Source organism: Erinaceus europaeus, chromosome 13 (assembly GCF_950295315.1).
Source record: "Erinaceus europaeus chromosome 13, mEriEur2.1, whole genome shotgun sequence".
In the NCBI taxonomy this organism is placed as follows: Eukaryota; Metazoa; Chordata; class Mammalia; order Eulipotyphla; family Erinaceidae; genus Erinaceus; species Erinaceus europaeus.
This window is the reverse complement of record NC_080174.1, coordinates 74,204,370-74,217,238: the sequence shown is the minus strand read 5'-3', so window position 1 is coordinate 74,217,238 and position 12,869 is coordinate 74,204,370. Positions and strand designations below refer to the sequence as shown.

Below are 12,869 nucleotides of genomic sequence, written 5' to 3'. Positions count from 1 at the left end.
GTTTTTCTTATTTATTTACTTTTTAAGTTTTCAATGTATTTACTTATTGGATAAAGACAACCAGAAATTGAAAGGGAAGGGGAAGATAGATAGGGAGACACAGAGACACCAGTAGTCCTGCTTCACCACTCATAAAGCTTTCCCCCCACAGTTGGGGGCCAGAGGCTTGAACCTGGGTCCTTGTGCATTGTAACGTGCACTCAACCAGGTGCACCACCAGCCAGCCAACAGACCTTGTTTTTTCAATGTGTAGAAGATAAGGCAGTGGTACACCTGGTTAAGCACACCTGTCACCAAGCACAAGGACCCAGGTTCAAGCTCCTGGATCCCACCTACAGAGGGAGAAGCTTCAAAAACAGTTGAGCAGGGCTGCAGGTATCTATCTGTCTCTCTTTCCTATCTCAATTTCTCTCTGTCCTGTCAAATTTAAATAAATGGATAAGATAAGGACAAGACAGACTCCATTATCATTATTATAAGGAGAACACATGCAGTATTTCAGAAGGCTGGTGAAATACTTTTGTCATACTTTATACATGTAGTATTTTAAAATATGCTCTGCAATAGTATGGATGGCATGAAATAGAAAGTATTAGTCCCATGGAGTTCTAACTGTGCCATCAAGTCTGTGCTGGTAGAGATAGTGTATAATCTGGTAAGAATGCAGAGCAGACGTTAGACAGGCGGAGCATTCATGGTCTGGGCACTTACCGCGAGGATGGCAATGACAATTCCCACAGCACACAGGACAGCATCATTTATTGTCTCTGCAGTTTTCAGCGGGTACTTGATGCTCTCATCATTGCAGTAAAAACCTCGGTGGTAAGGCTTGATGGTGCTGGTCTCAATAATGAGGAAGGGCAGGGCCGCTGAGCACGATGGAACCACCACATATATCAAAAGAGAGAGAGAGAGAGAAAGAGAAAAATGTCAATGCAGAATGACCTACAGCAAAGACCATCTGAGGAACAATACAGAGAGGGAAATGACTTCCTTGCATCTGTAGCCACCTAAAGCCTATGGGGATCTTTGGCTACACACAGCCTCTTCCCTCTGAGCGTCCTCGCTTTTCAGAAGAGTAGTGTCATTTTACTGTCTTGTCCAAGAGCATGGAGGGCAGCAGGAGAGCCAGGTAGGGAGTCAGACACTCTCAACAATAATCTGGTAAAAGTCAAAGCTGGCAAAACAACTCAGCTAGAGACTGGGCCTGCTTTGCTGTGTGCAGAAACCTGGTTCAAGCCAGGCCCCTGACACACTGGAGGAAGCTTCAGTGCTGTGGTGACTGTGTGTCTATCCCTGTCTCTCTCTCCCTCTGTCTCTGTCTCTCTCTCTCTCTCTCTCTGTCTCCATATATAGAGATACATGCATGAAAAAGTCACTAAGGCAGGTAAGTCCCCGTGATAATAAGACACACAAATACACACACACACACCCCAGACTGGGAAGATCTAACACAATAGGCACAGTCCCAAATCTAATCGCATGTTTTTTCATCATGTACAAATTCATTCCTTTCATATGCCTTTGCCATTTCACCTATCCAAAGTTTTGCTTCATGGAGTAGTGTAGGTCTTAAGAGTTAGAGAACCTGAATTTTAATCACAGACCCACTGCTTCCTGCCAATGTATCCTTTATCTTGTTTTCAGGGGCCAGGTGGTGGTACACATGGTTAAGTCCACACATTAAAAGGGTGGGGGGGGCACGGGTGGTGTCGCACCTGGCTGAGCACACGTTATCTTGTTCTCACTCCATGTTCCCAAGTCTCAATTTCCCCAACATGTAAAATGGATTGTGGTACTAGGTGAGAGTAGGGTAAATGGCATAATGGTTATGCAAAGAGACTCTCATGCCTGAAGCTCCAAAGTCCCAGGTTCAATCTCTCACACCACCATAAACCAGAGCTGAGCAGTGATCTGGCTAAAAAAAAAAAAAAAAAAAATAGTGGATTGTGGTGATGCTAAAAGGTGAAGAAAGCACATAAAACTTCCCGCACTGCACCTGGAACACGGTATACGGCACACTGTGCGATGGCTCGATAAAGGCCATTTTCCATCTTTTTCTTTCACTGCCTCAAAGCGTTGTTGGCAAGGCTGAGTAGAGCTGAGGTCAGCCTTGCTGCCAAGCTCAAGGGCATCTGGGGCCAGCAGGTGGTTCTTGCAGCTGCTGCTGATTTAACTCCAGCCAGATGCCATTCTCTTAAAGGTCAGGACACATGGCTTCTATCACCTGCTAGAAAAAGTTCCTCTTATCCTGAGGCAAAAAAATGAAGGTCCATAATTTCACTTGTCTGGATATATACTGGTGGCCACCAAGCCGATCTCTTGGCATCATGAGGTAGGTTGCTACCTTCCTAAAGGTTCTTCACTATTTCCCAGTCACACAGAGGAACATATGTCTGTAAGTATGACCTCTAAAGCTCCCCAGAAGCCAAACCTCCCTTTTTCAGACTCAAAACTTGCTGGCATCCCTTTGATACCCCAACAACAAAAAGTACCAGAAAAAAAAAAAAAACCTGTCTTCGTTCATGTCCTCCTCTTAGACTGGAAAACTTGTTGCTCCAGACCATGTAAGTTTAGTATCAAGTCCCAATGTCCCAATATTTGGGACACCACAAATCAATGGTGAATCGCTGAATATTATTAGGACCAGGGAAGCTCTCACAGATCTCATTAATTGTTGGGACTATGTGTAAGCTTGATAGAGCTTAGGGAGAACTAACCCCATCCTTGGATGGAGGTCTGAGAAGATACCCTCTTGGTGAGTCTCTCTCAACCGAGGTGAGCAAAAGGGGGGGAAACTCAGACTTAGTTCTTTCCTTCCTTACTCTCAGGCCCACAGAAACCCCAATATTTCTCCCCATTAACTGCAGGCCACATGGCCGCCTACTTCAAGATTCACTTACTCAAAGTCACCTTCTGATCACAGAAGAACACACCTTATCACACACTCCTAGCAGTGCTCTTTGATGTCCTCAATTTGCATCAAACCTTGCTTATCTTCTCTCTATTTTGTCTTAACTGGTTCAACCCCTCTCCTCCCCTCAAACGCCTTTGGGTAATTAAATGCCTGCATCAGGAGACTAATTATCTTGACCTTTATGTATCTGCATCAATTCTTGTCATACCAGCCCCCTACCATAGGGGCAAGCTGACCTTTAAGAAACCTGTAATTTAATAATTCCCTTTGTTTGGCTTTCTATAAAACTCATGTCCACCTGCTAATAAACGAGATCTGAGCACGCTGCAGGTCTCCCCGGTGTCTTTACTCTAGAAAGAACCAGTCCGTTCGTTACCTTTCCCCTGGAGATCACCCCGCCAGAGACCCCGACAATTAATGACCTACAGCCACCACTGAGGGGCAGCACCAGTGTGTCTCTGATATCTGATTACTGTGAAAAATGGCGACTAATCCCTAGCACTGCAAAAACTGTATCATCTGTTTTCCATCTACACCATGCCTCGGCCTCGCGTGAGCTTAATGTGCAGCTTGGCCATACGAGAATCCGGCATGAAGCCCAGCCAGTCTATCTTGGCGTTACTCTCGATCGCACTCTGTCATTTCACGAACATCTCATAAAAACTGCAGCAAAGGTGGGCGCGAGGAATAACATCACTGCAAGACTGGCCAGCTCCTCATGGGGCGCGAGCGCTTCCACACTGCGATCATCATCTCTGGCATTATGCTATTCCACTGCAGAATACTGTGCCCCAGTATGGTTCCGTAGCCCCCATGTCCACTTGGTTGATTCCAAATTATATTCCTCCATGAAGATAATTTCTGGAACCATCCGTTCCACCCCGGTTCCATGGCTGCCAGTTCTTAGCAACATCGCCCCGCCAGATATTCGTCGGGATGCGGCATCATCTAAGTTCATTTCCCACGTCTACGCTCGACTGGACCTGCCAATATACGCGGATATCTTCGCCCACCCTGTCCAACGCTTGACGTCTCGTCACCCAATCTGATCCCCTACGCCTACACTGAACTTCTCTGTTCCAGTCTCTTGGAAACAGAGCTGGCAGTCAGCTGAGGTAAAGAACAAACACCTCATCACAGACCCCTGCAAGCATCAACCCGGCTTTGACCTAGCACGTTATGATTGGGCCCTCCTCAATCGCTATCGAACAGGCCATGGCCGGTGCGCCGCTATGTTCCATCGCTGGGGAGCCAGAGACGACCCGAACTGCCCCTGCGGCTCCAGACAGACTATGACCCACATAGTCAACGACTGCCACCTCTCCAGATTCAAAGGAGGTCTCGAAACTTTACATCAGGCTCAACCTGATGCTGTTGACTGGCTACGGAAGAAGGGCAAACGCTAGAAGAAGTGTGTAAGGGATCGTATCTCCATCTCTGCATTGACTCTTCCAACAACTCCGAGGTCCTTTGAACATTTGGTTATTGTAACATTTATTACATATAAGACAGAGTTTCATATGAGAGAAGGAAGCCCACAGCTCAGGTATGTGTGTGGTGTTGGGGATAGAACGAGGAACTTCAGACACTAACAGGCGACGTTCTAGCAGTTGAGATACATGTCTAGAAGCACTGTGAGTACTAAGGCATCCTCACAGCATTACCGGGACTCGACTTCAAGTAGAGAGAACCAACACAGAGAAAATATTAACTCACTCAGAATCTCTCAGTCCACTCCCCCCACAAAATGTGTAAATCCCTAATTTAACTTTGCAAATTGCTTTTACCCAGACATGAAATTCATTAGAATAAAAAAAAAAATGAGGCAGTTTAAAAGATAAAATTCCATTTGCATGTTTTTCTCAAAGAATTAAACTCATAATTCATGTCATGTTCCTTAAGGTCTCAGACTCCCTCATAAAAAAATAATAATAAAAAATAAGACCGTAAACTCCACAATTTTTCAATTACTTTGGCCCAAACCGGCAGTGATAAAATGCTCACATTCTAAAAAGTGTATTTATGTATCACTGTGCATACACATACGGATTTATTTGGTTTTATTCTTTGAATTTATTTGAATTCTATGGCTATTTATTTTGTGACCCTCTAACTGCTTCCTGCTAGAACAACAATTTATTTTATCAAATTCATACTGGTGCTTTGAAAAGAAAGAACAGCAACACACCACAGCATTGTGCCTGACCTTCTCAAAGTAAACACAGAGGGCCCTAGAAGGTAATAACCATTAGCTTTTGAAATTCTGTCTCTGCAGTGCTGTAAAGTGGGTAAGGGAGGCAGTGGGTAAATGTTCTGGCTTAGAAATGACAAGATGGGGGAGGGGGCGTGTGGTGGCGCACCAGGTTGAGCGCACATGTTACAATGTGCAAGGACCCAGGTTCAAGTCCTTGGTCCCCACCTGTAGGAGGAAAGCTTCACGAGTGGTGAAGCATTGCTGCAGGTGTCTCTCTGTCTCTCTTCCTCTCTATCCCTCCCCCCCTTCCCTCTTGATTTCTGGCTGTCTCTATCTAATAAATAAATAAAGATAATAAAAAGAAATGACAAGATCAGTTAGGTGATCTTCTAGGTTTGGTGGATAGGAGAGGGGAAAAAAAAATAATCAGATGGCTCCAGACCATCTTCACTGCAAGGCCTAAACATTTTGAAATGTGGCCAAGTCGGCTATCAAAAGTAGTTGAGAAGCCAGCAGTATATTAATAGTCTGCTTCTAAAGCTCCAGGCACTGCGATGAAAACGTTCAGCTTCGTGTTGGAGCCCAGCCTCAGCCTCTGTGGTGCCTGGGAGGCAGATCATTGCTAATAAAGTCAGGAAGGGAACGGACCCAGGGTTCCTTCCATTTGTGCTATAGGCCTCCAGCTTCTATTTTTAATAGCATTCACATGATAAGCCAGTAAAGCATATGTTTCTAAGGACAATAAAACACATGTAAAAGAACTGTGGAGTCAGACAGAACTGTTAATGATCTCTGCTCCCTACTACTTGAGTGAGTGATATCATATTTCCTTAATATGAAAGGAATGAAAATAGAATGAAAGCTAGTTTCAGAACTGCCAGAGTGATGCAACACTTTTATGTATGTATGTATGTATGTATTCATTCATTCATTCATTTACTCAACAAATAATCATTGAATTAGTTGGCTTTTTTTTCTTTTTTTACCAGAGTACTGCTTAGCTCGGACTTACAGTACATGACTGAACCTGGGACCTCTGCCTCTCAGGCATGAAAGTCTTTTTACATAAATATCTATGCTATTTCCCTGGCTTTAAGTCTTAATTGTGCATACCAAGTACAAAGAAGACAAAGATGACACAAATTTTGACCCCAGGAACTCACAATCTAATCATATCTGTATAAGAAGTAATTTTAGTTAGAAGAAACCAGGAAATAACATTAGGTAATATCAGCAGAGAGTCTCACACAATATTGTGGACACTCAAGAAATGTTAAATAGAAAAAAAGGGGAAAGTCCCACAGAGAAGGCTAGAAAAAAGAATCTGTCAGTTCCTTTGCCGTCTCCTAATCAGGGAGCCATCCAAATGCTTTTTCTCCCTTTCTTGCCTAAGGCTTGGGAAGGTTTCCGGTTCCGATTGTGTGAATGATGACCACAAACAGACCAGAAGCTGGATCTGAATATGTTCTGTTTATTTTCTTGAAAGGCATGGAGATAGCATTTAGAAAACCCAGTGGCTTTTTCTGTCTCCCCTACAAACTTGTGGTGTGATTAGGGGGGATGCCAGTCAAAACTTGACTTTGCTCCAGCAAGAGAGTAACCTCAGATTCCCTTCAGTTGATGAGAAAGGCATAAATATTTCCCCACAAACACAGTGAAGCTAGGACTCAAGAAATAAAACACCATGTCTTTCCTCTCCAGGTTACAGAGAAGAGGCTGTTGTTTTCCAGAAAAGCAGCTCTTTTTTTTCTAAAATATTTTTTCATCTTTATTTATTTATTGGATAGAGACAGTCAGAAATCAAGAGGAAAGGGGGGAGGGAGAGAGAGAGGAAGAGAGACAGAGAGATACCTGCAGCACTGCTTCACCACTTGCAAGGCTTTTTCCCCCTTGCAGGTGGGGACCAGGGGTTCAAACCTAGGTCCTTGAACACTGTAACATGTGTGCTCAACCAGGTGTGCCACCACCCGGCCCCTCACAGAAGCACTTCCATCTCCAACACAGGCACTATTTTTATTCATTTCAAGAATGTCCTTAGTGCTAGCCACTGATAATGACAGGTGAATGCCTTCAGGGGACACAAGGCAGAAGGCTAGAGTTGACTCCTTATAGGAGGAGGTTGCTAAAGTTCGGGGGGGTTGGGAGGGGTCCCATACACTTATGAAGAATCAGTATTGTGATCCAGGAGGTGACACAGTGGATAAAGCATTGGGATCTCAAGCATGAAGTCCTGAGTTCAATCCCTGGCAGCACATATACCAGAGTGATATCTGGTTCTTTCTCCTCCTATCTTTCTCATGAATAAATAAATTCTAAAAAAAAAAAAACAGTATGATTTAGAGATTCCAGTAAAACAGTCAACAAAGCTGATGTCCATGATGAGAAGAATATGATTTCAAACTTTGCTGCAAAGTTAGAAGAGAGATACAAGTAGGTAGTTAAGGGAGGGGGGAAAGAACACGTTTACTAGATGATTTCTATGTGCCTGCTCTGTGCTGAGGATCCCCACATAAACAATGGCAATCTAACGAGGCTTCCTGTCTAATACATCCTGAGTACTGAATGGGCTAGTGAGAGAGAGAGAGTCCCAGGGAGGTTCAAAGGTGACTTACCAGCATCACTCTGGACATAAATTGTGGAGCTGGATAGCATTCAAATAATCTGACTCTTTTAAAATTAAATGAGTCACGCCAAAGAGAAAGGAAGCACTTTTGAATACTAGTAAATACTCAGCAATCTCATAGGGTTTGAAATAAAAAAGGGGGGGGCTTTTTTCTAAATATTTTTTAATTTTTTTATTATCTTTATTTTATGAATTGGATAGAGACAGCCAGAAATTGAGAGGGAAGAGGATGACAGAGAGGGAGAGAGCTACTTGCAACAATGCTTCACTGCTCACAAAGCCTTCCCCCTGCAGATGGGGACCAGAGGCTCAAACCTGGGTCCTTCCTTATGCACTGTAATATGTTCGCTCAACCAGGTGCACCACCACCCAGCCCCCAAAACTTGGTTTTTTGTTTGGATCAGTCAGAGCAACAGAAATGGCTAGTCATCCCTAGGGATCTGTCATCCTCCCCTCCCTTCTCAATTTCTCTCTGTCCTATCCAAAAGAAAAAAAAAAAAATCTAAATGGTCATAGGAGCAGTGGATTCATAGTGCAGGCACCGAGCCCTAGTGACAGATAACCCTGGAGGCAAAATAAAAAAAAGAGAGAGAGAATAAAAAAAACAAACCTGAGGTTCAGAAAAATTACAAAGCCTAATTATCATGCAAAGCTAGCAAAGGTTATCTTTTTAGACCAGATAGTCCAGTGGGCTCCTGATTCCAAGAAGTATAGATTCTAAGCATGGATTTCTCCCTCCACAATCACTATGACAACTTACAGGTTATTCTTTTTATTAGTACCTAACAGAAAACCTACCTAGTAAAGTGTACTGAGCATTCACCACGTACCACAGAGGTATTCAGCACCTAATTTAATCAAAACTCTGAGGCCAATATCCTGGAATTTACATGTGTCTACAATGAGAGGTCCATTACAAACTTTTTGCAATGAAGAACCAAAAAGTACATAAGCATGCACCATCTAGTGATCCTACACACAGGATCCAAAGCTTTTCTCCTTCTTTTTAATCAGGATCAATTAACTTCCTATACCTCCAGGGACTTCATGGGATGTGTAGGCTGCAGAGAAGGCGAAATAGGAACTCACTGACAAACACTTAATGGGCAGAAAATCAAAGCATGAAGAAAGGCCTCTATGTTGGGTTTAGGCCTTTGAAACTTCTCAGGCTTTGAAAAACTAACACTTCGGTAGGTTGGGCAGTTGGGAGCGGGGGTGTAAAAAAACAGAGGATAAGTTTTCATGGCCCACCCATCCATAAAGTCATGTGGGAAGTGTTACCAGAGTGACCCAGCCCCAGAGCTCTGGCTCCTTCCAGCCAGCTTCATATTTGACAAAATCAAACAGTCTCCTACTTTTTAAATGTGCTTTTTAGAAAGCCATTGATAAGGAGAAGGTAGGAATGTAGATGGGAGAATGAACAACAAACCCATACCATAGCAGGATGGGAATGAGAGTACTTCCCTATACCAAAGCCTCCTAGTGTCTTTTCCAGAATTGCCTAACTTTTTACTTTAACTGATTTGCAGTTATCTAAATAAGGGAAGTCGAGGACCTGTGAAGGTTAACAGTTAATTAATTTCTGCAGAAAGTCAGCATACTCACACGTAAAATAATTCTGAATATGGGATTAGTGTGTAGAGTTCTAGCAACTTGTTAGGTATCAATCACAGCATAGTTACAACATGCAGTTACAGTAACTCTAAGGCAGGAATCTCACCTACAATGCAAAGTTCTACCCACTTTACACACTGAGCCTAGGTGGTGGCCCACCGGGTTAAGTGCAAATAGTACGAAGCTCATGGACCCGTTCAAGGATCCCGGTTTGAGCCACTGTCTTCCCACTTGCAGGGGTGGGGGAATGCTTCACAAATGGTGAAGCAGGTCTGCAGGTGCCTATCTTTCTCTCATCCTTTCTGTCATCCCTTCCCCTCCCTTCTCAATTTCTCTCTGTCCTATCCAAAAAAAAAAAAAAAATCTAAATGGTCATAGGAGCAGTGGATTCATAGTGCAGGCACTGAGCCCTAGTGATAGATAACCCTGGAGGCAAAATAAAAAGAGAGAGAGAATTAAAAAAAAACAAAAAACCTGAGGTTCAGAAAAATTACAAAGCCTAACTATCATGTAAAGCTAGCAAAGGTTATTTATTTAGACCAGATAGTCCAGTGGGCTCCCGATTCCAAGAAGTATAGATTCTAAGCATGGATTTCTCCCTCCACAATCACTATGACAACTTACAGGTTATTCTTTTCATTAGTACCTAACAGAAAACTAGGTTCAAAAGCTACATAACTTGTCAGGCATTCCCAAGTGAGTCAACTGGTCACTGGGATTTGAACCCTGGTCTTTCTCTTGGCTCATGTTTTCTTTACTCTACAACTTGACCTTCTCTTTCTTTATAAATGCATTCCCTGTTAAAATATGACCAACTGACTTTTTTAAATCACTTAAGGTCAGTATGGTCAACCCAAATACTACTTAGAGGTTCAAAATACAAATATTTATGTTGCTTGTAAGTGACAGGGTTTCTATTTAAAGTAATTAATTGCTACTGGTCTTAGAAGTGTGCAAACTTGCTTTGGTTTATGATATTTGTCCAGATTTTTAGACTGGACACAATCCAGATGAGACAAAACTAAGCTTACTATGAAAGCATTTCCTCCTTTGAAATGGGCTTCCATGCAAAAACACTGGCTGATGTGAACACAAAAGATTCAGACGCTAGAGATTTCTTCTGACAAATGCTCTTTCTTCAGTACTGGAGAGTTCAGGCCTTTTCTTCACAAAAAGAAGACTGTCAGAACCAAAAGTAGCTAGACGGGTAAATAAATGGAAGGCAGATCCAGTCCTGGTGTCTGGGTTTTCTGACTCCAAGACTATGCATGTCTTTATCATTCATTTCCATAAACACAGACAGACAGTTTCTGAGTTCTGTGCACTGTTTCAAATGCTGAGGACACAGAGATGAGTAAAATATCTTACAGTTTTCGCAGTCTCCACCTTTGGGAAGTCTCAGGTTTCATGACAGAGTAATCTGTCTTTATTTTAATTGTGTGTATGAGAAATAGCTTTGGATGGCTTTTGTCTAAAGTGAGAATGTTTTAGTCTTTAAAATAATTATTACTGAGGGGTAGGGGCACTGAACTTTAGTGGTGGATGTGGTGTGGTACTACTTATCCCTGTTATCTTATAATTTTGTGAATCACTATAAAATAATTAATATGGATTATCTTAAGCTTCCCCCACCCCCCAGCTTTGACTACATTGGCTTTCAATAGGGTTTAAAGGCTTATCACAATCATCAAGAATTTAGCAGCCCAGAGGTGGCACAATGGATAAAGTGTTGGACTCTCAAGCATAATGTCCCAGGTTCTATCCCTGCCATTGCATGTACCTGAGTGACACTCTAGTTTTCTCCTACATCCTCCCATAGAATAAGTAAATACATCTTTTTAAAAAGGAACTTTAATGACCAACAAGTGGTCTGGGAGGTGGCACAGTGGATAAAGCACTGGGCTCTCAAGTCTGAGGTCCTGAGTTCAATCCCTGGCAGCACATGTACTAGTGTGATATATCTGGTTCTTTCTCTCTCTCCTCCTTTCTCATTAATAAATAAATAAAATCTTTTAAAAAATGCCTTCCATTGAAAGTGCTCCAGATCTCTTATGTCCCACTTTATATGTAACAGATAAAATGTTTTATTTCTTTTTCTTGTTTATTGTTGTATGCTTTACATTGGGTAGTTCTCCCCCACCAAGAGAATTGGATCAGTCCAGTTAGTTTCAAGGGCCTGCTGGGCCCCGCCCTGAAGGGACCCTGCCAGAGTTGCAGGGTTCCAGGGAGAGGGTTCCTGAGTTCCAGAGAGAGAGTTGGAGAGTTCCACAGTTGGAGAGTTGCAGAGTAAGAGAGGGTTCCTGAGTTCCAGAGTAAGAGAGAGTGCTTGCGCCACCGCAAAGAGACAGCAGAGTTCTGTTTGGTGATTAGTTTGGTTTAGTTTATGAATCGTTGTTCCTGAATAAAGAAATACAGCTTCCCTGCCCAGCCGTATGTCTCTGGTCGTCTCTGTTACCCGCCCGTGAAGCTACTCGGCCAACTGGAGCCGCCGAATTTTAACAACAAATTTGAGAGACGTGGAGACTGATCCAATTCTCTTGGCGGGGGAGAACTAGAACCCAATGTAAAGCATACAACAGTTTATCTGCTTTGTTTTTTAATCTTTTATTTATCTATTTATTATTGACTAAAGTCAGAGAGAAATTAAGAGAGGGAGAGGGAGACAGAGAGAGGGGGAAAGAGACAGAGAAACACCTGCAGAGAAACCCTACTTCACTACTTGTGAAACTTTTCCCCTGCAGGTGGAGACCAGGGCCCTGAACCTGGATCCTTGCGTGCTGTTATATGTGCGCTTAACCAAGTGTGCCGCCGCCTGGATCCCGAAATGTTTTCTTTCTTTTTTTTAATTTTTCTAGGACTTTGTTAGGAAGTGAACCACCTGAAATGGAAATGTTTTATTTCTAATACAGCATATCAACTGGAGGACAAGACTTTGGATTCCAGGTGAAACTGGATCCTACCCCCTTTTGATCCCTCTTTTAAATAACAGGAGTAAGTTTATATTCACTGGGCACTTAATATGTGGTAGGGGATTTGGATACGTCAATGGATTTAACTCTCAAAGTAATCTTCTTAATTAACTATTAATCTCTAGTCAAGAACCAGGATAAAAGATATATATATATATACATATATACATGTGATGTAAAATTTGCCAGTAGGATATATAATAGAACATTCTGAGTCCAGACTTTATAAAGAGATGAAACTAGTTAGCATTTCTTGCTAAGTACACATGAATTCTAGCTCTGCAGATATTTACAAAGCTACAAAGCTCTGGAAAGTATATGCTGACCTGGACCAAAAAAATAATAATAATTCCTTCTTAGATGTTAAGATGGATTTACAGTGGTCCTGGAGATGGTACAGTAGATAAAGCATTGAACTCTTAAAGCATGAGGTCCCAAATTCAAATCCTGGCAGCACATGTACCAGAGTGATATCTGGTTCCTTCTCTCTCTCCTCCTACCTTTCTCATTAATAAATAAATAAAATCTTAAAAAAAAAAATTTTTAAAGGCG

At 42.4% G+C, this 12,869-nt stretch overlaps 1 protein-coding gene across 1 annotated transcript in view; it reads right to left on the bottom strand.

The window, feature by feature from the left end:
• PLPP3 (phospholipid phosphatase 3) overlaps nucleotides 1-12,869 on the bottom strand; it is a 104,450-nt gene that overhangs the window by 49,138 nt on the left and 42,443 nt on the right. Inside the window, exon 2 of the mRNA XM_007518024.2 lies at nucleotides 712-869. Coding sequence (XP_007518086.1) covers nucleotides 712-869 — 158 coding nt within the window. The remainder of the gene's footprint in view (nucleotides 1-711; nucleotides 870-12,869) is intronic.